Source organism: Melampsora larici-populina, assembly GCF_000204055.1.
Source record: "Melampsora larici-populina 98AG31 unplaced genomic scaffold MELLAscaffold_11, whole genome shotgun sequence".
NCBI classification, from domain to species: Eukaryota; Fungi; Basidiomycota; class Pucciniomycetes; order Pucciniales; family Melampsoraceae; genus Melampsora; species Melampsora laricis-populina.
This window is the reverse complement of record NW_006768775.1, coordinates 343,723-368,285: the sequence shown is the minus strand read 5'-3', so window position 1 is coordinate 368,285 and position 24,563 is coordinate 343,723. Positions and strand designations below refer to the sequence as shown.

The following is a 24,563-nucleotide window of genomic DNA, read 5'->3' as shown; positions in this document are numbered from 1 at the left end:
TGAAGCGCATATGATTTACTGGTGGGGAATGGTCCAGAACGGACAAGCAAAGCACTCGGCCGCGTTCATGCGGCAACAGGATGGAGGTCAATTTCGACCATCTTATGGAGAGCTGTTTCTCCGTCTGATAGCTACAAATAAAATTCCTCTTCTATTGATGTCAGCAACTTGTGCACCGAGGCCTTTCGCCGCGATTCTCAACAACTTAAGCATCCAGGAGGTCGATCTCAAGATTGTACGTGGCGAACTGAGTCGATCGAATATCAGAATCATTCGAATTCAAATGGACCACGGGTTAAGGAGTGCATTAGATTTAAAAGCGCTTTATGCTAAAAAGGAAGCAGTGCCCGATTGTGATCTAGTGAAGGCACTAATCTACTCAGGTTCAAGGAATGCTACCTTTGAGGTGATGAAAGTTATCAACAAAGCCCGAGGCACACCAAAAGGCGAGCACGATCCAGACAGCTCTCTGATCCGAAGGTACCATTCATGTATCGGAAATAAAGAGAAAGAACGTGGAATTTTGGGTTATACAAAAGACGAATTCCCTCTGATTTCATGTACATATGCTCTTGGCCTTGGTCAAGATTGGCCTTCGGTGATGGAGGTGATTGTCATGGGTCGGACAGCCATTCCAGAGCTGACTCAACTGTTTGGCAGATGTGGACGCGGAAGAAGTGCAGGGTTAGCCATCCTATTTGTGGAAAGAATTCGGTCTGGAGGTGAAAATGATGTTGAGAAGGTTGATGATAAAAAACAAATGACTGACGATCAGCTCATGGATATGTATGCTTTGACACCAATCTGCCTACGAGTGGCGCTATCACTGGCAAACACGTAAGTCGTCATTTGTTGGAACAATCACTCGGCGGGTTTCTCAGACTGACTTTGATATCTAGGATTGGAACAATCCCCCGTCGCGTAGATGATCCCCGAGTGATTGCCGAAAAGGAACGGGAAGCAGACGCCGGATTCCCAAAATGCACTTGCTCGAATTGTGACCCAGAAGCTGCTGAGATGCTAGTTTGTAACTTACCTCGATTGACAAAGGCGAATTATCAGATGGCTATGGAGGATGTATTCAAAGTTGATGGGTTTTTGAAACCCATCGATATCGAGGCCGAGAAAGTTGCAGCTCAGGCGGGTAATGCACCAGCATTACCTAAAAAAACCTTGTCAAGAAAAAGAAATGGTCCTTTGGATACAGCTTTGAAGGAACTCGCTGATGAATTGGTTTCCATTTATAAGTTGCATTACATCAAGATTTTTGGAGATGATGATTATTGTGAAAGTGAAGATTATTTTGGAATTGGTGAGGCAAGAACAATAGTCAATTCACTTGATAACATTAAGCAATCACAGGACATCGAGCAGGCTATGGGTGGGGATATAATTGAAGGAGGTGTCAAGCTTGTTTTTGAATACCTCGAGGAATGGAGGAAACAAGACATTGCATTACAATATTCGCAGAAACAAGCAAAGCTGTTAGAGATGAAAAGCAAAGCTGATGACAAGCGTGTGTTAGCAGATGTCACAAACGTCAAACAAATTCCGACTGGTCCTGCAGCAGCAACCAAGAAAAAGAGAAGGTCTTCAGCTCAGGTCAAAGCCGATAAAGAAGCTGCCATCCTTAAAGCTGATTTCAATCGGCGGTGTTTGAAATGGATGAAAGAGGATAATGTTCCAGCTGATAAACTTGATGAAAGAGAGGAGGCTTACCAAAACGAGTGAGTTGTACTCTTTGCTGAACCAGTCCACAAAATCTTCATCAATAGTTCCAAATCCATGTCGCAGATCAGATTCATTAATTTCTTCGCTTTCAACCGGTTGATTTTCATCTTGTTCTGGACTGTAGTTTGAAGCAACAGGCCAGTGGAAACGCTCAAGTTGATTTTTGCGATACTCGGCTTTAAGCTTCTCAACCCCAAGGCAATGGATATCTCCCAGAGGTTTCCCAGGTATGGTTGAGTTTGGACTAGATTGGTGGATCCTTTCGCTTCGGGCCATCTTTAGAAATCGAATCATGGAAGCTGGTGTGATTTTATTTTGACGGGATTGTCGCACATTGTTCAGACCTGCTCTACCCTTCATTGTATTAACCAAATGTGAAAGCTGCATCCAATTGATTTCAGCTATGAATGGTGATGACACCATGATTAAGCCCGATGAGTAACATACCAGACCCACTGTAAGAGAGTATGTCTCTTTTAATCTGTGAATGTCTGTTCCGGGTCCCTAATTCAGAACAAAGCGATGAGTAGTCAGTGTGCAAAAGAAATAGATGTGATAAAACTTACGGCGTGATTATAGAAGTATTTCAGCCAGTAGTTTTTTATCTCAAGATGGAAATCTTTAGCAACAAAGTGGCCATGTCGACCAGTCGGCGATATTAAGAGCGAGTGGAGGATAACATGGGAAAGATTCTTGGGAAGGACTTTGGTAAGCAGCCGAATCAGTCGAGGGAGATATCGAGAGTAATGAGTCAAGCCGTTGATTCCTTGGATTTTCACACTCCAAGACTTCCACATCAGGAGAAGTCGACCAATATCACCATCCGACATTGCACGATTGGCTTCAACCACGGTGGCGAAATCCCGAAGTCGTAGTACCAGCTGGAGTTTCTTGCTATCTCCATTTTGGCGCGCCAGACGTGTGGCTCGTCCCGAAAAGTAAGCTAAATATACTTTATCAACGGCTTCCTCAAAGAGCTCAACAGTCATATCAACGAGATTGTGAACTGTATCAACAGGCAGATCTAGTTCATCACTTGAACGATGTACATCATAACCTTGTCAGTAAACATATTTATTTGGTGGTAAGAAGCCTCGGGTGAACTCACAATATGCAGCTTGCAATGGTGGCCTCATGTATCTGTTCAATCCATCTGATCATCGAAGTGAAATCTTTCTTAGCAGTTGGTTTGAGTTTACTTCCGCCGAGCTCGACTGCAGTTTGCCACGCTCCTAGATCGTTCTTGTTGTCCGGATTGCCCCAGTGATGTAGTAAAATGGCTTGTCCAATGTTCCACAAAGTGTGGCCCGCACCAGGAATCATTATCAGATGTGATAGACTTTCTTCGGCGAATTTTGCAGGAGTTCTTTGGCTTTGTAATCCGTGAAAATTAAGACAGGTCCCAAGATCCCCTTCCAAGATTTGCAGTCGACTCGAAAAATCCTCAGGGGAGAGGCCGGTCTGTTTACTGATCTCGTCATAAAGGGAAGCAATGCCTTCAGAACCGTTGTCTGATGAATCCATCAGTTTGAGCATGTCGATATCAGGTATTTCGGGCTTGATCTGGTCAATGGCGCTAAGGTTCAATATTGACAGTTTCTTGAACTTCTTGGGACTCTTCATATATCGTAGGAGGACCTGAGCAATTTGATTCTTCAGAGTGAGAGTCCATCGAATTTGTTCATCTTGTGTAGGAAGTAAATCTCCTGAGTTTACAGGCTTTTCACAATCGGATTTGACAAAACCCTGAAAAGCTGGCACTGTACATTCTTCTGAATTTACAAAAGTGAGTAAATCGGGTTTCAGATAATGAACATAACCCCAAGTACCATGGAAAATTTTGCTAGTTGCATCCAATCGCCTAGTGTGTACCCGCTCCATCATGTCCAGATTGTCAATACATATAAGGAAACCGAGAGTCCCAGCAGCTTTGATTTTCTTCTTGATAGACTTTGCGTTATCCTTGGCAAGTACTAAAAGACCACGTAGAGCTGATTTCCGACTTGCACTGAGTCCAATCTGATACAAATACTGGTTTACTCGTTCCGAAACGCCACAGGCAAGCAAAGTGATTGTATTTTGAACTTGAAGGGAATTGCATCGGCGATTAGATCCAAAGGCAAGCATTTGAACAATTGTGAGAGCCATCTGCAGATGATATAAAGGGTCAGTGTGGCATTCTTACCGGGCACTTTCAGAAAATCCTTACCGCTTTCAATCGGGTCTTTGTGTTTTCTGCTTTGTTATTTGATTTGTGATAAACGTCATCTTCAGGCAACTTAGTTTTCGAAGAAAAGTTGTTGTGCAAGGCCAAGCCGGTGTCGGAATCAATGTTGAAGTCCTCTTCGGAACCTGAGCTATCGGAAGTCATTCCAACTCCTGAATGCTTATCAACACCAAGTTTAAAAGATATTAATTCATGGATAAAGTTCATGCTTTTGATGATAGTTGCCTCTCTTTTAACATCGGTTTCGCGGTCAAAGAAAGTTGTATCGAGTTTGTTGATGTTGATGTAAAGACTACCAGTTGGGGGAGATTGTGCTGCTACAATCACCTTGGCCTGTGGAAGGGTAAAATATTATAATTGAGCTCACTTCACTTGTTAGATATCTGTATCAAATACTCAAGTGTACCTTTTTCAAGACCCAATCATTCCATTTCTGTCGACATTGAGGCTTTTCATTAACTAGGTCGTCAATCGCATCAAGAACTTCTTCGGTGGTTTTCCATCCCTTCTTCACGGAACCCCACTGTTTCTTACGCCTGACGATCAATTGGTCAGAGGATCGTAGGTAAGCCAGGAGAAATTTCTTGGTGTTGGTTTTGTGTGTTGACATATACCGACAAATCCTTTCGACAAGATCGGGTGTTCCTTCAGGGGTTGGTGCTGATAAACCTTCCAGTGTAGGATCCAGGTGAAAGCTAGTGTCTGATCCTTTGGAACTGCTGTTCATTTCGAATGTTGTCTGAGTACAACTGAGGAATAAGGTGTGAGGAATTCAAAGAAAAGGAAATTGTGTCCGAAATAACAGAAATAATGTATGGGTCAGGAGAGAGAGTCCAAAACTTGATTTAACATATATACAGATGCACATGTACTGTTCTCGCAGCAAAAAAATAAAAAAATAAAAATAAAATCACGATTTTAATGATTTTTGAGGTCCTTTGGACTTTTTGATTTGAAACCTCTTGAGAGGAATCTGAAGAGGCCAAAAGATGGGCAAGACTTTGTTCTATAGTCTGCCCGGATGAAAGTGAGGAGTCATTTTGTGTGACACAGTGAAAATGAGGATTGGAGATGGCCCCTGCCAAATCCAAATCTACTCAGGCTGAAACAACTCGATAAGTCGTAAGTCCCTCCTCCGCAGGCTCCGAAGGACGCCTGCGAGGAGGAGGGACTTAGTTAAGTTAGTTATTGTGATGATTGTGCTATGGTAGTACCGTGGCATTAGATGAGACGCGTAATAGTTGTCATGGCAGGATAAAATATTATAAATTAAATGATTTGTAATGATCAGTTATGATGTCATAGGCTTACCAAATCTCTTTCTCTATTATATCTATATAAGTATCTTAGAATTGTTTTTGTGTTTCTCTTTTTCTTTTCTTTATCGAAACAATTCGTTATTATTGTCACCATTTTGTTTAGAAAATACAACTTTTCGTTAGAGCTGTTCCTATAGAAACAAATAGCTTAGGAATCTTTTCATGAGTTCCGGACCCTTATAATTTCGTAGTTATAACGGTTCTTAAATATACAGCGCTTAATGGATTTATCGGTATTTTTTCATGTGATGTGTGTTACAGGCACATTTAACCTGTATGTCCAAAAGTCAGACAAAACTGGACCAGGCAGTTTTGTCTGAGTGACAGACCGGGTGGGAAGGTGTCAACATTTTGAATTGTCCCCACCTATTCGACTCGACCAATCACAAATTCACGACACATCTCCTTCTTCGATGCCATACTATCGCAGGCATCTGATCACCAAACATCAGTCACACCGATCAAAGGATATCCCCGGTTCGGTCAGTCTATTTTTTGTCCCCCCTTTTCACTTTCTCCCTTCGTTCATACCCGATTTGATCATTTGATCAATATTCCTTGTTTTCCTTCATTTCGTCAAAATTTCCCTTTATATACAAAGTCAGTTCTTTTCTTCCTCATTCCTGTTTGACCTCTTCTTCCGTTTGGACTGACTCATATTTTTTATCCTGATAGAAAGATGCCTAAGAATATCTACACACCCGACATCAAACTAATCGTTGTTCGCCTGGTCTTGCGAGGTGTCTCGTTTCCGGAAATTGTTAGGACCCTTGGTGTCGATGTTTCGCTTACATCTGTGCGTCGGTGGTATGACCTTTACCGAACAACTCGGGCGGTAATCACCAACCCGCTGGAGCATATGGCCCGCGGACCTCCCACCACTTTAGCACAGCCTGAACGAGATTTTGTTCTCGATTCCCTCCGACTTGATCCAACCCTTTATCTTGACGAACTTCAAAGCAAAATTCAAGAAACTCACGGAATTCGAATGTCCTTGCAAACTCTTTCTGTTGAGCTTCGTCGCCGTCTTCAATGGACTCGCAAGAAAGCAAGAACTGTTCACCCTAATCAATCATTCGCCGCACGAGGAGCCTACATTGAGGCTGTTTATGGCATCGATCCTAGATGCTTTGTTTTTACTGGTATGTGTACTTTTCTATCTCTCTTGTAACCTATCTGACATTATACTTGTTTTACTTTTTTTGAAGATGAATCCACCATCGCCAAAAGACACCTTTATCGTGAATACGGACGAGCACCAGTTGGGGAACGTACCAGCCGGGTCCAGCGACCAACTCAATCTTTCCGATGGTCAGTCTTACCGGCTATCTCAATGGACGGCATTTTAGCTATTAAGATCCAACCAGGGGGGTATGCAAGAATTGATTTTGAGGACTTTTTGGAAAATGAAGTGGTAAGTGTTTTACTTCGTCTTAAATATCTCAACTATGGCAATAGAATCATGGATAAGTACACTAGAGATAACAGGATCAAGTTCCAGAGGTGGGAAAGAACCGTAGTCTCTAGTGTATTTATTCATTATTCTCTTGCTATAGTTTCATACTTTCGAAAATCAAGGAACTGACTTGCCCTTCACCCTTTAGTTACCAGCGATGAACCCGTGGCCAGCACGGAACAGTGTCCTGGTCATGGACAACGCCCCGATCCATCACGGGGGGAGAGTTGCTGAGCTCTGTGAGGCACGCGGAGTCCGGCTTCTCTATCTACCACCGTACAGCCCTGATTTCAATCCCATCGAGAAGGGTTTTTCGGTCCTGAAATCTAGATTGCGACGCTCGCAAGTTCTTCAAAGGGCAACAAGCCTTGCAGAAGAGACAGCAATGATCTTTATGGCCTGTATGGAAGTGTTTACAGCTGATTTGTGTCAAGCTCTTTTTAGAGGGTGCAGCTATAATTGATTCAATTCTCATGTCATGTCCGGTATATTTATTTTTCTCAAAAATCTCTACAATTGATTTGAATTGTCAACAAACACAATTACAAATTCTTAGTGTTAACCGGCCGTTTTTATCAAACTTTATGTTTTTGTCCTCAATGATTCCGGTTTGTCCTTCAATATTATTTTCTCTTATTTTTCTTATTTTTCTTGTCGTTTGTGATTATTTTTATTCCAGAAATGGATCATTCTTGTTTGTCCTGTCAATAAAACTTTTTGTTTTCGATCTTGTGAAAAAGAGGTTGAGTTCTTCATCAACTTTGACCCAAAGACTTGAATAACTCTTTTTTTTTTGGAAGACAAAAACAAAAGTCAACGGTTTGTCTCGTTTCTGAGCAAAATCTTGAAGAAGTGCTGAGACAAAAAAAATTGCCTTGCCCATTTTTTTTTCGAGCAAAAAATTGAAGACTCAAATTTTGGGATTCAGGCCTTGCAAAAAATTCAAAGATCAGTCAAGTTTTGTCACTTGACCATTTTTTTTTACCAGGCAATTTGTCAAAAGAATCATGGTTTGATTCATATTGATCTTTTCTTGTAAAAGATCAAAAACCAAAAATTGGAGTTTTCATCATTTGGTTTGGGACGTTCAGGCTTCATCTCACTCTCAGAAGTTGCACTTCAAAACAAAATAAGCAGCTTTCATTGACTTTGTCCCAAGAAATGAGGACTAAGTACAAATTTTACAAAATTTCGCACACAAAATTGTATAGAGTTCAAGATGAAAATAATCCTGCTTCCACTTTATGTATATAATTTTGGCTAGCTTCAAACATCTCAGTTGATTGACTGAGAGAAGTTGACGTATAATCAATTTGATCTATTGAGAACCTAACACATTAGAAGTTAGTCAAGTGCTGCACCTATGGCTGAACGGTGGATGACACTCACCAAGAGCTTCTTCGTTCCACTCTTGAGATTTTGCTAAGATGATGGCCGCATCCTCTTGGTTGATACCAAAGGTAGTCAAGGTCGATTCGGTCATTTGGGAGCAAGGAACAAGATCAGACCAACTTTCGATCTTGGCCTTCTTCAAAATCTTACGGATGGCACGGATGGCGCCAGAAGAAAGGCCACAATTGATCAGGAATTTGTCAAGCTCATACTCGTGCTTTTCTAAAATTTCGAGTTCGGAAGATAGCACGGCATCTTCCTCGGAAGGATCAGGAACCCAAAAGTTGGGGTCAGTTTCTGTAAACATGTTGAGGATAAGGTCGGATCAGGGCTCTGACAAGTTGGAATCAAAGAGAACAAATATCGAACAAAAACAAAGACCCACCAAACTTTTCCACCTTGACCTTTTTCAATTTAGATTGTAAAAGGCTAAGGGGGTGTCCTCTTCATTGTCATCCGAAGGGGTAGTTCGTTTCTCTTGGGGAGAAGGGGGAGGTTGAATGGCCGGTGAGGTAGCTTTGGAGCCACTACCTCCTACAAAGATACTTCGACCTTGAGTACCTTGACTACCATGAGGATATCGAAGTTGAACTCGATCTTGGACCTTGGTTCCTTTATGAAACACTCGAGTTTTAGCCATTTCAGCTCGATAGGCAGAAGAACTGGGGCATATATGCTTAGTAGCTTTTCCTGCGAGCTGCCATGTCAAACAGATCATAAAGAAGTATTAAATATAACTGGCCTATAATCAAGATAATAAAGAAAAATTACTTACAATTTCCTGTGCCCAAAGGAACGCATCTCTCAAGGTGAATCGGTACTGATAGTTGGGGTCCCAAGGGGCCGTTAGTATAGTTCCATCGCCACCGGCGCCTTCAGCATAAAAATGAAACAATTCGGCAGTCAACTCGTGCAACTTAATAACCTTTTGGGCATCCTAAAAAAAGATTTCATGAGTTTGATTAGATTGAATTCGATAGAGGGGAATGGCAGGAGAAAAGAAGAATAACACTTACCCCCAAACGTTGGGTTAAATTGGCCACCTTCGCATCAACAGTGGGAGGGCCGTTGGAAGAAGCAATGAGCTGCTTAGCAGCCTTAGCCTAAATACCGAAAATCATCAGCAAAAGATAAAGAATAAACTTAAAAGAGGAAGAAAAAAAACACACCTGTGCCGCTTTTTTAGCAAGTACCTTAGCAGACTCGCTGTGGATTAAGATGGCCCCCTTGTGCTGGTTTGATTTCGATAAGGCCGCTACAAATTCAAAGTACTTGTGGTGGTTGGTCAAAATGAACTTCTGCCGACCAACTGTTGCTTTCCAAGTGAAGGTTGAGGCCATATCCGAGGAAAGAACCATGTTCTTCATACCAGCCAAATAACCGTCACATACATTACCACACATCTCTTTGAATTGTTTGAAGGACTTTCCAAACAAACAAGTTTTCAACTCCAAGTTGTTTTCATCATTGAAAATCTTGGAGTCAATACAGTTGACGGTGGCGACACTACTGGAATTGGCTTTGGAAGAGGCGGTGCGTTTGGTAGGCTTGGGAGCGGGCATATCGACAGGCGCCTCATCGTTGGTATAGATCTTGAAGAGAACCACAACAGTCGCCTCATTGTTGCGATCGAACTGCTCGCGTTGGGTGGTGCCAACACGGTGCAAGGGATCGTGTTGGGGATGACGAGCGGGGGCGTCATCACCGGTCAAGTGGTGGTTAGATGGCTCTAGGACTGAAGTCGTAATAAATCAGCATGGCTATGTTGAAAGGAATTGAGAGAGACAAAGAAAAGAAAAAAATAAACTCACGGCCAGGTCTGACATTTGCTTCAAAGTCCGCAATGGCATCGTTTACAGTGATGATCGCAGTTGATTGCTGGGTGGTGTTGACAGAGGTCATGGGGGTAGTTTCGTTTTTGATAGACATGTTCTAGGGAATAAACACAAGAGAAGATATCAGAAAAAAAAACAGGATGAACAAGTGAAAGAAAAAATCACACACGAAGATCTGGACTTTGTAAGAAGAGCAGAAGGTTTTTAGATGGTTTAATAAGACTTTTGGATATTGGATGGTAACCTGATTCGATGATATGATGAAGTTGGTTGAGATCGAAAGAGGAATATGGTGGTTGAGGAGGCTCCTTTTATTGCTGAGTTGAAAGTCCTGGGGGACCCTCATTGCGTAAGATGGATGTTTTTTTTGGTACCAAAAAAGACTTGAATGTCAAGATCGGTTCCGATTTGAACCAAAGGAAGCTTGTTGAGCTGAGATTCGAAGATTTTCTGCCAAAAAACATGAAATACAAGATTGGTTCGTTAGCTTGTTGAGCCGTGATTGAAAGGTTTTCTACCAAAAAAACTTGAAATACAAGAAAGATCGGTTCCGATTTCAAAAGCTGCTGACTCGTGATGGGAAGTTTTTCTACCAAAGCGCATGGAATGAATCAGTTCACGTAATGGTTTGTGAAATAGACACCATAGATCCCATGATAGAGAGAGATGACCCACATTAAAAATTTAAATGCCGATAGGAAATGATCGGGTGGTGGGAAAAGTCTTGGATGTTGATTTGGTGAATTGAGAAGAGGTGGGATTTGACAGTTGGTGGTCGTAGTCAACAGGATGAGCTCGGATCCGTTGGAAAGGCCAGACCAGATCGATGGTGTAACCAATAGTATTGGTTGACTGTCCAGAAAGAGGGAGGTCGAAAGGAATCGATGGTGAGTCCAATGGTATTGGTGGAGGTTGTTTAGCTCTTCTTACCGGATCACTTTCCGGAAAGAGAGAGGTCAAAGGAGAGAGGTCGAAAAGAGGGTGGTTGAAAGGGTATTGATTGTACATAGATCAATACAAACCGCGAGTGAGTCAGAGAGGGAAGGTGGGAACCTTTAACAGGTCCGAACGGACCTGTCAAAGGTGTATTGGCCCGGTATTTTGGTACAAAACTGGTCTATTTCTCACGTGTGTGTGATAGACAGTTGTTAGGTGGTAAGTCTATGTCGAATATGACTATGACTGGTGACTGAGCCCGTGCTTAAGGAACCTACAATACCAGGAGCGAAAGTTCTTCCACCTTAGACACAGACTTACATGTTTGTTTGTTTGTGTGTAAAGTGGTGTGGGGTGGGCCCCAGACAGGAGCAGAGGTATTATAAGATCCTCAGATCATACCTCGAACCTCTCTGAGGCGAGAACAGAGCTCTCGGAGATGTGGGCTTCTCAGCCCGGGAGGAGGGTGGGCTTTTTGAAGAAAAGAAGAGGGGTGAGAAGAGCTGAGCAGGAAGTCTCCCAGGGAGAGCTGTGAATTTTGGAAGCGTGGGAGGAGGAAAAATTTTTCCTTTCTCACGCTTCCGAACTTGAAACCCATCAGCTTCTTGGAGAGTCGGTGCGTGCCCCTATGAGAGCACGCGCCCTTCCTGCTTCTCACCCCTGCCCTCAGAAATAGACTCCTGTGTACCGTTGCGGGCTTTGGGAACACCGGTAATTTTAACCCGGGTTTTGTACTTTTGTACTTTTGACAGACACAACACAAAAAAAAAAAAAAAAACCGATAAATTCATGAAGCGCTGTAAGCTAGGTCATTACATTTATGCACATCAGAAGATTGATGACGTCGTTTGCAAGGCCAAAAGGTAATAGAATAAAGCCATGTACATGGACCTAGCAGTATCACACATACAATCAAAAGGTCTTTTACGTGTATATTTACATGACCTCACGAGATATGTATCATGTATGTACGTATAATACTGATCAGTGGGGTAGTAGTACCTAAATAAACGAATTTTTCGAAAAAAAAGATTAAAACATGAAGAAGGGGAGCAATCCAAATATTGCCTTAACAAACTGACCATGAAATTAAAAGCTCTATCTCCCTCGCGAGATTCTAAGCTTTGTTGAAGTTTTCAACAGTACTTTTGGTAAGTTTGAGGCTCAAGTTGCAAATATCAAAAATTCGAAATGTGAGCTCAGGTAGTGAAGATGAAGAGCAATCACATTTCTGCCTTAACAAAGTGGGCTTATTTTTTGAATTTACATCTTCTCACACGGAAGACTAAGCAAAATAGTGCTTCTATCTATGTTATTTTCAGAGGTTTGAGGTTGGAGTGTGATATACAAAGATGAAAAACAACTCATAAAGGGATGTGGATGAAGAGATTGAGTGGCATGTCAATAATAAAATTTGTTCAGCTTTCTGGAAAGAATATTTTTCATTAATGCCATTTTCCCACAAGTGTTCATCTTCAAAGTTTTTTAGTATGTTTTATGCTTGAGTGGTGGAATCTGCACCAAATTGGGGCTTCAATGTGGAATATGGATATGAAGATAGAGACTTGGAAGGTCCATTGAATAGTGAGAAGTGTTCAGCTTTCTGGAAAGAATATTTTTCATTAATGCCATTTTCCCACAAGTGTTCATCTTCAAAGTGTTTACTTGATTTTTATGGCTGAGCGGATCAATTTGTACCAATTCAACACTTTGTTTTGGAATAAAGTGATGAAGATGAAGAGACTGAAAATCAAGTGAATAATGAATATTGTTCATCTTGCAGGAAAGAACCTTTTTCATTAGTGGTATTTATCCATAACTCTGCATCTACAGAGTGCTTATGTGGGTTTTATGCTTGACGTGTGAGGAAGGACACCTTTTTTGAGTAAGGAAGCTGAATTATGATAATGAAGATGAGGAGTATTGTTGAAAAGTCATTATTGAAAAGTGTGCAGCATGCAGTGAAGCACATATTTCATTATAAACTTTTTCACATAAATCCAACTCTTCAACTTGCTAGTGTGATGTTTGACCTTGATTTGAGGTCAAATATTTGAAATAACAGTGATGCAAGTTTTGTCAAACAATGTATCCCGGGTTTTTGGACAAGATTGTGACCACAAAAGTAAGTCTAAAAGGGTGAAGAGGTGGAGTTATGAAGAAACTATTTCAATGAAATATGTTCCTCCATAAGTGCTGCACACTTTTCAATAATAGTTTTTCTCCATCACTCCTCATCTTCATCATCATAATTCAGCATCCTTACTCAAAAAAGGCCTCTTTTCTCACCTCTTGAGCATAAAACCCACACAAGCACTTGGTATGTGCAGAGTTATGGATAAATACCACTAATGAAAAAGGTTCTTTCCTGCAAGCTGAACAATATTCATTATTCACTTGATTTTCAGTCTCTTCATCTTCATCACTTTATTCCAAAACAAAGTGTTGAATTGGTACAAATTGATCCGCTCAGCCATAAAAATCAAGTAAACACTTTGAAGATGAACACTTGTGGGAAAATGGCATTAATGAAAAATATTCTTTCCAGAAAGCTGAACAAATTTTATTACTGACATGTCACTCAATCTCTTCATCCACATCCCTTTATGAGTTGTTTTTCATCTTTGTATATTACACTCCAACCTCAAACCTCTGAAAATAACATACATAGAAGCAATATTTTGCTTAGTCTTGCGTGTGAGAAGATGTAAATTCAAAAAATAAGCCCACTTTGTTAAGGCAGAAATGTGATTGCTCTTCATCTTCACTACCTGAGCTCACATTTCGAATTTTTGATATTTGCAACTTGAGCCTCAAACTTACCAAAAGTACTGTTGAAAACTTCAACAAAGCTTAGAATCTCGCGCGGGAGATAGAGCTTTTAATTTCATGGTCAGTTTGTTAAGGCAATATTTGGATTGCTCCCCTTCTTCATGTCTTAATCTTTTTTTTCAAAAAATTCGTTTATTAATTGGGAGTGGTACACGGATATCAATGGATGAAAGGCTTTTAGTTTGCTTGAACCGTGATTTCAAGTACGTAAGTCAACTTGGGGTGAAGTGCGAACTTGAAATCACTTCAAGTTCATTTTGTGCTTTCCTACGAGTTAAATCTATGTATGAGAACTCTTATCATCATGCCAATGTCCGTCAACAATGATGTCCGACATCCTCTTGACTTGGCATTATGTAATTCAAAATGGATGACCGATTTCATTAGACCCAATTGCATTCCCAAAAGGGGGTTCCTGGATGATTGATTCCGATACACAAACCCCTTTGGGAGGATCCCAGCCCATACCACGTGCTATTTACTATTTCAACATCAAGTGTTCCTTAGCAAAGGTTCCTTAGTTTCTTTTTAATAGTCCATCACTGTAATTTGATTGGATTCGTATTGCCCCCTCCTCTGGATATCATCTCTTTCATTTCGGTGAATCTTACATATCGAGATGGCACCTGGCGAACCAAACAATCCGCGGTGTCCAGCGAATGCTTTGAAAAAGCCGAGATACAACTCAAGTCAATCTTCTCGAATGTTGTCAGAATGGGAGAAAGCTGAAGAGGATTGGTGTAATAAGAAATGTGAATCACTTAGCCGTGCACTAATGCAAACCGAAGTTCCTAGGCCGTCAACTAGTACCGCCGATGATTTAGATTTGGTGAATGAAGATGATGAACTCGATTACGATCATCAGTTTCACGTTGAAGACAATGAGGATGACCAATCTCCCTCCGACATAAATGAGTCCGATACCAAATCAAACGATTCCCAGCAATCAATTGCCTCTAGCCCTGGCACAGGCTCTGTAGTTACTGCAGCAACTGGTGATATGAATCAAAAGCGTCGAATCCGAGAGGAGAGGCAGTGGAATGAGGTTATTGAACCCATGTTCAAGGTATTTATGCTATGCAAACAGATCACTTTCAATTGGAGTCGCGCCGATTGGGATTTGGATCGAAAAGCAGAGTGTCGATGTTCTGCCGCAAAGAAACGGACTCGGCACGTGGCTATGCTGGATATCTTGAGTTAATCATTCACCTTGACCCAAAATCCACAAGCATTATAATTTTTCTAATGGTATTTTGATCAATGACAGCGCACACGATTCAAGCGGTAGAATTCTGTGCATGCCAACCAGACCAGGTTCGACTGATCCTGATGGGATATATTGGGGGTTCTCCTGTCCAGCCCGAGATCGCATTTTCATTGCGACTTCTTCGACTACATGATGTCATATGGAAGTTTTGTGTCGTTTGCACACATCCTTTGGCACAGGCCTTTGATGAATTTCACCGGCCAGCTCGCGAGTTCGAAGAGGACGTGAAACACCAGGTTTGTCCTACATGTTATTTATTCGTAATTCCTGTTTTGGAACTGACTGAACAGTTCATATCCAGCCTGCCAGATGGGGACGGACTCTTTCGTGCTCCGTTGATGCGTACAGACGCCTGAATCAGTTGGAGAAAGACCTCCAGTTCCGAGCAATGGCTCTCTTGAAAAAAGAAAAGCTAGGCACGAATTGCCCCCGATGTTTTGGAGGTAATGAATTTTCGAAAGAGGAAAAAGAACCCGACTGTGTCGTTTGTATTGACGGCAACTTCCAGCAAAGAAGACACAAATCCGCCAGCGTTGAGGTCAGCGAGATTCCAATCCGATATCCTAACCTCTTCCTGCATCCAGATGAGGTCAATAAGTGGAATAGTGGTGTACACTCTTCTTCAAATGATCCACCGGTGAGTTAACATCAACATCATCATTATCATCATTTAAGCTGATATCCTTCATTTTCCGTTCTCAGGACCCTTGCACACAGATGCATACTGCTGCAAATGACTCACGTAGTGCCTCTACGTGGCGTGCCTGTGACGATACAGGCCTTTTGGCGATGGTGTGCCACCACGACCACGCTTTGGCCTTTGTTAATATAGTCCAGAGTGGTGAGAAGTAAGTTCTCATCACTGCTTGCGGTTGTATCTTTTAAAAAAAGCTTACTTTTGTAGGTCGTATTTTGCTCATGCTCTCATTGACTGGTTACTCGAGCAGTTGAATGAGACAGATTCGAGGGTAGCCTTCCTTTATGACATCGGATGTAATATTGAGAAAGGTCTGGTCCGAGTTGAGCATCTCCACTCGTTTTGAAATGCATCTATCATACTTTGAACCACTGACCGTTCATGTGACTATAGCACAACCTCTTTGCACAGGAGATATCAAAAGGTCGATTCAAATTTGGTACAAGCGTGTTCCACGCGTATGTACACAGTTGGAGTTGCCAACTAGATTACAACCCAAGAATCAACAACGGATGGGGCTTGTCGGATGGCGAGGGTTGTGAGCGGTGTTGGTGTAAACTTTGCAAGCTGGTTAGTCCTCTGCGATATTCCACAAAACAGCATCGAATAGATGCGCTGGACCTTAAAGCAGCACACGAGAATGGTATCTTGCGGACCAATTCTGGTAAGTCATATCATACATTCTTTCTTCACGCTTTAGACTCATCTTTTGTATTAATTTTAGCTCATTCGTGCCTAAACAAGTTGGAAACTGCTGAGAAAACGTGGGCGGACAAGCGTCATATTCTTGGAGCGCTTGGAATCAAGCGCGGTTACACCCACGCCTATTTTGCCGCACAGTGGTCTTGACAAAAACGAGTCCAGGCAGAGGTCATCGGTGACACAAATACACAGCTGTTGGAAGGTCAAATTGAGGAGCTGGTAGAACACCAAGAGGAGCTTCGAGAGGCAAAGTAATGACTTCTACTAGTTCAGCTTTATGATTATCATGCAAAGCTAACTGGGACTGGATGCGTCTACATCTACAGAGAGAAGAGGGACTACCTACGCAGACGTCGTCGAAGAACTGCCGCCGAGAATAGGACTCTTGCCAGCTTGCCTGGACACATCATCTTCTTGGAAGAGGAAGTGGAGCGAGTATCATTGGAACTTGGAAGTGACATCTTCTCAAACATTCCAGATGCCTCAGGTGAAAAGATTTTTATTGCATTAGTTCAATTTCAAATATTGACAACCATTTTATATACCAGACGCAACCCGTTGTTTGTTGCTACAGGTCAAAGTGGCAAAGTCGAACCTCTACGAGGCTAAGGTGGGCATCATTGAACTGTCCAAAAAATGGGAATCGGGTTTGTGGTTGCTTTTAAAAATACACTCGAAACCAGACAAAATGTGTGAGATCTGATTGGTGTTTCTGCTTTAACAGGTACTTCAATGCAGGATCGGATGAAGGGTATGATGAATACCAAGCAGAAGTTATTCCGAACAAAGTGGAAAACATTCCACGATCTTGTGGAACAGTATAACTCCTCCCATCCGCACAACACTCAGCTGGTCAATTATACACTTGACGAAGCCAAAGCTCTGGCATTAGATGACGCCTTTTGGAACTTTGGTCATCTCACACATCCTAACGAAGCTTGGGCTACAGATGCAGACACCCAGCAGGGGATTCAGGCCTACCTATTGTACTGTCGCTCCGAAGAGGAGTTACGAAGAATCTCACGTGAAGTAAGACAGATGCTGAAATGGGCTTTGGAAACGGATGCAAAGATTCAAAATGTTTTGACACTTTCACGCTCAAGTAGGTGCTTCTTACTTTCCTTAATCTCTGCATCTCTCTCATGATTCATTCAAACTTATTATTGTTAGGGTGGGACCCAAGAGCCGCGGTTCTGCCAATTGATTTGGTCACTGGAAGTAAGTCTGCGCGTATGACAAAGACATCGTGGGATGAGTGTAACAATGTTGTGGGATCTTTATACTGCGGCCTCCTCCTCGATCACGCAAGACTAATATGCAGATGGGACTGCCATCTCCTGTCTCTATTGCACCGCACCCGCGGTTATTTTGGTGCAACAGTTGCTGAGGATAATCTGTTAGAGTCAAGATGGAAGCTGTCCATAGAATTATCGGATGAGAAATGTGTTGTGTTTACATAAACTTTGAGACTTTTCATTTCTAATAATACTTGGCCGCATGATACGTCTGCTTGAAAAGGAGAACATGAGATGAGATAGAAATCTTGACAAGAATAGTTGTTGAGAAGTGAGGTCAGCTGAGTCTGTTGAGTGAGCGAGTGAGAATTGTCTCAAGGAAACAGATGAGTGCAGATGGAATCCCCCCACGAAAACAGCCAGTGTACAATTTTAGTGGATTTGTGCAGATGCACCCAGATGAGTTTCCCCCTTGATTTTGATCTTACAATCAATGGGATACATACATATGATGAATTTTGGGTCGTGAGCTATCAGATGAGTGCAGATGAATATGCCTCCAATTGTAATGCTATGTAGATGTATCATGAATTTCGAGTAAAAAAATTCGAGTGTCATCTGAGTGGACAGATCAGATGAGTCTTCCCCTTGATTTTAAAATGGGATACTTCATATGATGAATTTCGGGTTGTAGTTCATCAGATGAGTCCAGATGAATATGACCCCAATTTCAATATTTCGAGTGAAAGTTTTGATTCTTGTCCGGGTTGAAGGTGCTGTTTATGACAGATGAATCTGCAAGTTGTACTCAGATTGATCTGCCTCAACATAGCCGTGACTGTAGCAGATGAGTCTGACTACGACATGCAGATTTTGAATGAAAAGTGTTGAGCCTCATCTGAGTTTCATGTCCTGTTAATGACAGATGAATCTGCGAGCTGTAGTCAGATTGATCTGCCACAGTCATGGCTATGTTGATAGCCGTGACTGTAGCAGATGAGTCTGACTACAACTCGCAGATTCCATCTGCTGTCAGATTTGGTCAGATGAGCCTGGCTCTGCCTGATCTTGGGATTTTTACACTAATACAACCATTTTAAGGCATTGAAGGTGATGATGGTCTGTGCATCCCTTTTTTAGGTGTTCAGGTCATGCCTGATGACACATGAAATGAAGATTGATCATAAGTAAACTTGGTGAGAAATGACCTTGCATTTCAAAAAATTTCTTCAGATGACTCTGCTCGATCTGTCTTCATCTGCAGGCGGTTTTTCGGCTATAGGCCGTTGATAATGCACTACGTTATCTTTGGGTACACGCCGGGCTTTCTCGGTGCCACAGGTGCAGTCACCACCGACCTAATGACCTTTGTGAATGAGGTCAACACAGACTTTGAACGTCTTAAATCAGCCGGTTTTAGATGGGAGGAGGATGTGGTCAAGGGTATGGTTTACCAGCTATGCTCACCAACCTCTGGAGAGTATGGTATGGACATCCTCAACACGACGCTGGACGCACGTTACAGAACCGATCAATCACAATTTACGTCAAGTGAAATTCGCGCAACCTTTCAGAACTTAATCACGACTCGTAAGACGGTCAATCAAAACGAAGAAGTACATGCTCTAGCTACCTCCTTTTCTCAACGAATGAACCCCGCGACGTGGGGCTCTCAAAAGCCTAGACCAAAACCTCCTTTTCATTTGCCATCCACGAATCGCTATTTGACTGTACCAACCATCGGTACTTCACGTAGTGGGCCAAACTCTCCAGGACCCATTAGCCCCGACGGTAGCCTTCGAAAACAGTCGGAGGTTACGCCCATCATTCCAGGAAAGGGCGCAGCAAGAGAAGTACTCGCCGGTATCTTCCAATGTTTTCACTGTGCGGATTTTGGACACGGTTATGCGAATTGCCCGCTAGTTGCCATGGGTGAACCACGGGCTGCTCCTCATTTCTGGGACTGGCGCAAGTGCACGAACGATTGAACCTACAGCATTCAAGCCTTAGGACTACTCCCTCTCAAACAACCAGTCGTCAAAGCTCGTCAAATTCAAATCGACAACGTCCAATCCGGTTCATCCTCCGGACCATCTCAAGTTTCAGCTGCGACGGTGGCGTGGAGTGCAGAAGGCAACTCTCCTGATGAGACAGGCAAGGAGTACCTTTTGGACAGCGGAGCCACGCACCATGTAAGCAACGCCTTACATTCACTCCTAAACTACACCCCACTTCCTAATCCTATCGTGATGAAAACTGCCGCTCATGGCAACGACACATCGTTAATAGGAAAAGGGTGCCTTCGAGTGAAGACTCAAGATGGATCAGATTATCTCATACGCGACGTGTACTATAGTCCACAGGCCACCGGAACTCTCATCTCACAAGCGGCGTTAATTGAAGGAGGTGCCAAGATGTGGTTTTGGGGAAGCAACGTGATTATCAGAATGTTAAACAACAAATCTATCATAGCCTCTTATTGTAATCGTCAATGGGTCATAAACGCAATGAAATCCCCTGTTCTCTCTTCATCCGTGCCTGATCGAGTTGGGAAAGTGAGCGCAATGAGTTCCCAAAACGATACGGATGCTGCATACCTGTGGCATCGACGTTTCAGACATGTTGATATGAAACGTGTACGTAAGTTATGTGCAGGCCAGATGGGCCTTGGTTTGCCTAACGCTATTCCATCTGCTCCTTTCGTCTGTGAAGATTGTCTCACGTGCAAGAGTACTCGACGAAGAAAATTAGGACGTTCAGGACGCGAACACGGTCTCCTCGATGTGATAGTGTCGGACGTGATGGGACCATTCCCGGAGGACGTCAACGGTAATCGCTTCACGGTCACTTTTAGAGATGTAGCGACCACATTCTCTGACATTGTAATCATCAAGAATAAATCAGATGTTCCAGACACCTTCACTAAAGTCATAAATCGATGGGAGAGGGAGACGGGATTTAAAGTTAAACACGTGCGTACGGATGGTGGAGGAGAGTACATCAAAACAACTTTCAGCAACTGGTTAAAATCGAAAGGTATTCACCACGAACATTCTAATCCCTACGAGCCAGAACAAAACGGAGTTGCGGAACGACTCAACCGTACGATCAGTGATATGGGAAGGACGATGCTGGCGGCTTCGCACCTTCTGCAATCATTTTGGTCGTTCGCGTACGTAGCAGCATGCTACCTCCACAATCGACTGCCTAACTCACTCACGGGCGATAAAACACCTTTTGAACTGTTTCACGGTCGAAAACCACAGCTCGACATCATTCGAACGTTTGGAGCTACAGCCTTTATTCACAGACACGCTGGACAGAGAGACGGAAAGCTAGACGAGAGAGGGAGGAGGTGTATGATGGTGGGTTATGTGGATGGAGGAAAAGGTTGGATTTTCTACGACCCGAGATCAAAAGTTCTACTCAAAACTGGCATTGCTGAATTTCCCTACGAAGACAAATTTGCACAAGAAACACCTAGCGCAGAACCAGGACAACTGACTTCTTCAGATTCTCTCAACAAATTGCTCAGTGTACCTCCGAAGAAAGGCGCCTTAGAATTTATTATCAATGCATTACGTTTAGGTGACTTCACAGCTGAGAACGCGGTGATGGCGGAGGATGCTCAGGTAGAGGATTTGGTGAACAAAGTGGACTTGTCAGCGGGTTTGAAAGAACCGTCGAACTACAAGGAGGCCATGAAAGATGAATTTGGGAAGAAGGCGATTGAAGTGGAGCTGCAGGCGATGGAGGAGATGGGAGTGTGGAAAGTAGTAGATAGACCTGACAACGTTATAACTCTGGGTTTGAAATGGGTATTCAAGTACAAACAACTCGATTCAGAAGGAATGCCAATCAAATTCAAAGCTCGTTTAGTCGCACAAGGCTATGCACAACGGGAAGGGATCGACTACGAAGAAACTTTCGCGCCGACGGCGTGTATGGCATCTTTGCGTTTTCTTTTGACTCTTGCGGCACGTATGGGATGGCCAGTACATTCATTCGACGTGACGGCTGCTTACTTGCATAGTGATATCACTCAACGCATTTTCTTTAAACTCCCACCAGGCTGTATGGAAGAGGCGAGGAAGGCGAACAAGATACTGGAGGCTGTGAAAGCATTGTATGGGACAAAGCAGGGAGCAAGGTGTTGGTGGAAGCATTTTAAGAAGATTTTGATTAAGTTGGGGTTTGTACCGAGTCAGTTTGATCAGGCGTTGTATGTGTGTAAAAGAGGAGATGGGGTGTGTATTGTGTGGGTTCATGTGGATGACGGTGCGGTTACAGGAAGTAGTGTTGAATTATTGAGGGAGATCTCAACGGCATTGGTAAAAGATTTGAAAATCAGATGGAAGGAGTCATTGGATTGTATCATTGGTATTGATGTTGAACGCTTACCTGATGGATCGTTTGAGCTCTCACAGGCTGGTCTCACTAATAAAATTATTCGAGATTACCTAGAAACACCGGGCAAGGCAACTACTCCTCTCAATTCGTCGAACTTACCAACTTCACCTTTGGACGACGAAGAGAATATCGACAAGACAAACTATCTATCGGTAATCGGTTGTCTGAACTACCTTGCGGTGGCGACTCGACCGGATCTTACGTATGCGACGAACTTCCTGGCACGTTTCTCGGCGAGACCAACACGCCAGCACTGGGCTGCCATTCAAGGAGTCCTGAAATACTTAAAAACATCAGGTTGTGTCAAACTCAAGATCAAGCCTCTGAAGAACAAAGTCAAAACAGGTCTTCATACTTACGTAGATGCGAACTGGGGAGGCAAATACTCTAGGTCTGTTCATGGCTATGTCACTTTCTTCTTAGGATGCCCGTTATCTTGGACCTCTAAGCGTCAAGGATGTGTGGCTACTTCGACCTGTCATGCGGAATACATGGCTTTGGGGACAGCGGCGAGAGAAGCGGTATGGTTGAGGAATTTAGTAGAGGATGCAATAGGAGCAATGGGGCCGGTGAAGCTTTTCTGTGACAATACGTCTGCTATTCATGTATCCAAAGACAACTCATCAAATAAAAGAACAAGACATACGGATAGAGAATTCTATTACGTCAATGAACAACTTTTCAAGGGTACAGTTACATTGCACTGGATAGATTCAAAGAACCAGAAAGCGGATATCTTAACTAAAGCACTAGGCCCATTTCTTTTTGATGCAGGGAAGAGGAATTTGTGTTTGGAATGATTTTTTTCTTATTTTGTTTTCTCTCATTTCTTTTATGTTTGTTTCTCTTTATTTCTTTTGTTGAGGTTCTACGTTGCTTGTGGCTTGTTGTGGGGGGGGTGTTGTAGAGTTATGGGGTTACACAACTGCACCACAGGCAGTCACGTGATAGTTGTACAGCTTGTAGTAGATATGTTCTCTTCTCCTCGGCGGAAGCTTCCACATCATCATCTGTTGTGGAAGCCAACGTCTCGGAGTAAGAACTGACCCCGCCGCCGTCCTATTCGCTATAATTCTCAATCTCAGCAAAGTCCCACGCCGCGTCTCGCACGCTTTGACCTCGCTGCGCTCAAAGTGTGCGAGACGCGGCGCTGGACTTTTGTTGAGTTTTACATATTTCGGCTAACTTAACTAAGTCCCTCCGAGGCTCGACACCTTCTACATCCTGATTCAACTTGTTGATTGACAGGTGTCGAGCCTCGGAGGGACTTAGTTATGTAAGTTAGATATTTCGGCATGATCCTTCCCTAAACTTATCAAAGTCTCACGCTCGCGCCTACTCGCGAGGCGCTCGATTTGATACGCTTAATGCTTCCCGGCGATTCTCCTTTTCGTCTATTCAGGTTTATTCATCCCAAGAAGCTGTGTATCTATGTATAGTCATCGGGCCCCGCCCGATCTTGGACGGGCATCGGATGCTATGTGCATATGTGCATCATCTGACATCATATGTATCCATTGACTGAATCCCACGACCACCGAGATAACTCGAGCACATTCATGATCTCAAAAAATGTGGGTGAATTTTCATCGAAAACTTCGGCGTGGGAGGGCCCGACTCGTTGGAACTCTGTGCACCGCCGGTGCTGCGCACAGCTTGATGGTTGACCTGACACTGTGGCTTCCAGTTTGTTATTTGATGGGAGCTCTGTCGTACGGAACTTGATAAGTATTTAATGGCCTCATCAAGTCCGCTGAGATTTTTCTCCCCATACCACATTTCATCTAACCCCATACCTACTTTTATACCTTGAAAACATCTTGCTCTAGAAAAATCATAGCAACATTACCTCTTTCTCCACAGCTATCATGCGTTTCCACAATTTTGACTTGATGCTTCTCAGTTTATTCCTGATCGCCCTCACACACACCGCCTGCGCTCTCGAGTGTTGGAGGTTTACAAAACTTGATACCACGGCAGCCGGTGGGTTTCTTCCCTTTCTCAATGAATCTTACTGTCGTTTTATCCATCTTCTCATGAGTTGGTCGCTTTGTAACCGTAGCCTGCGAAGATCCACACAAAAGAACTAGCACACTATGTAAATTAAGCTCATGTTCCGCCAGCCAGATTTCTGTTGGTAATTGTTTCAAGCCTGGGGAAGGGCCCGTCACAAAAAGCTGTTACGCGTATGGACCGAGCCCTTCCAATGTTAACACAATCCCCGCGTGGGAGACCGCTAAAATAGGCAAGTGACTGGTTTACCTGGACTCGCCTGCAAGATTAACCGATTTCTTCATCAACTAACTGCGATGTCTTTGTGTCTAATTCACTATACTCATCCTTTAGAGTGCAAATCTGTTGATCAAACTGAAGGTACGCCATATACATGCGACGGTCCCCTCAAAAATTTGGCAAAAATAAGTAAGTCCAGATAGTCCACAGCTTCTTCATACGTTGTTTCCTGGTAAAAAATCATTGAACATGTGTTTGATCTTCACCAACAGCCTGCAACAGCTGCCAATGA

General features: G+C 43.0%; 4 protein-coding genes across 4 annotated transcripts; 3 read left to right on the top strand and 1 right to left on the bottom strand.

Annotated features, from left to right (window-relative positions):
• Window positions 1-760: 760 nt before the first annotated feature.
• On the top strand, window positions 761-1,913 carry MELLADRAFT_104828 (uncharacterized protein; the record flags this gene model as incomplete). The annotated part of the gene is made up of 3 exons (XM_007408217.1): window positions 761-837; window positions 900-1,727; window positions 1,856-1,913. The coding sequence occupies 3 exons, from the start codon at window positions 761-763 to the stop codon at window positions 1,911-1,913; spliced, it is 963 nt and encodes a 320-aa protein (XP_007408279.1).
• Window positions 1,914-2,087: 174 nt separating this feature from the next.
• On the bottom strand, window positions 2,088-4,568 carry MELLADRAFT_61723 (uncharacterized protein; the record flags this gene model as incomplete). Its single annotated transcript, XM_007407968.1, has 7 exons — window positions 2,088-2,132; window positions 2,179-2,235; window positions 2,610-2,737; window positions 2,840-2,884; window positions 3,165-3,693; window positions 3,941-4,291; window positions 4,365-4,568. 7 exons carry the CDS (start codon window positions 4,566-4,568, stop codon window positions 2,088-2,090), a joined length of 1,359 nt encoding a protein of 452 aa, XP_007408030.1.
• A 9,779-nt stretch (window positions 4,569-14,347) lies between these two features.
• MELLADRAFT_61722 (uncharacterized protein) lies at window positions 14,348-14,929 on the top strand (the record flags this gene model as incomplete). Its single annotated transcript, XM_007408218.1, has 1 exon — window positions 14,348-14,929. One exon carries the CDS (start codon window positions 14,348-14,350, stop codon window positions 14,927-14,929), a length of 582 nt encoding a protein of 193 aa, XP_007408280.1.
• Window positions 14,930-23,907: 8,978 nt separating this feature from the next.
• MELLADRAFT_124290 (uncharacterized protein) lies at window positions 23,908-24,563 on the top strand (the record flags this gene model as incomplete). Its single annotated transcript, XM_007408219.1, has 4 exons — window positions 23,908-24,022; window positions 24,102-24,284; window positions 24,386-24,460; window positions 24,544-24,563. The coding sequence occupies 4 exons, from the start codon at window positions 23,908-23,910 to the stop codon at window positions 24,561-24,563; spliced, it is 393 nt and encodes a 130-aa protein (XP_007408281.1).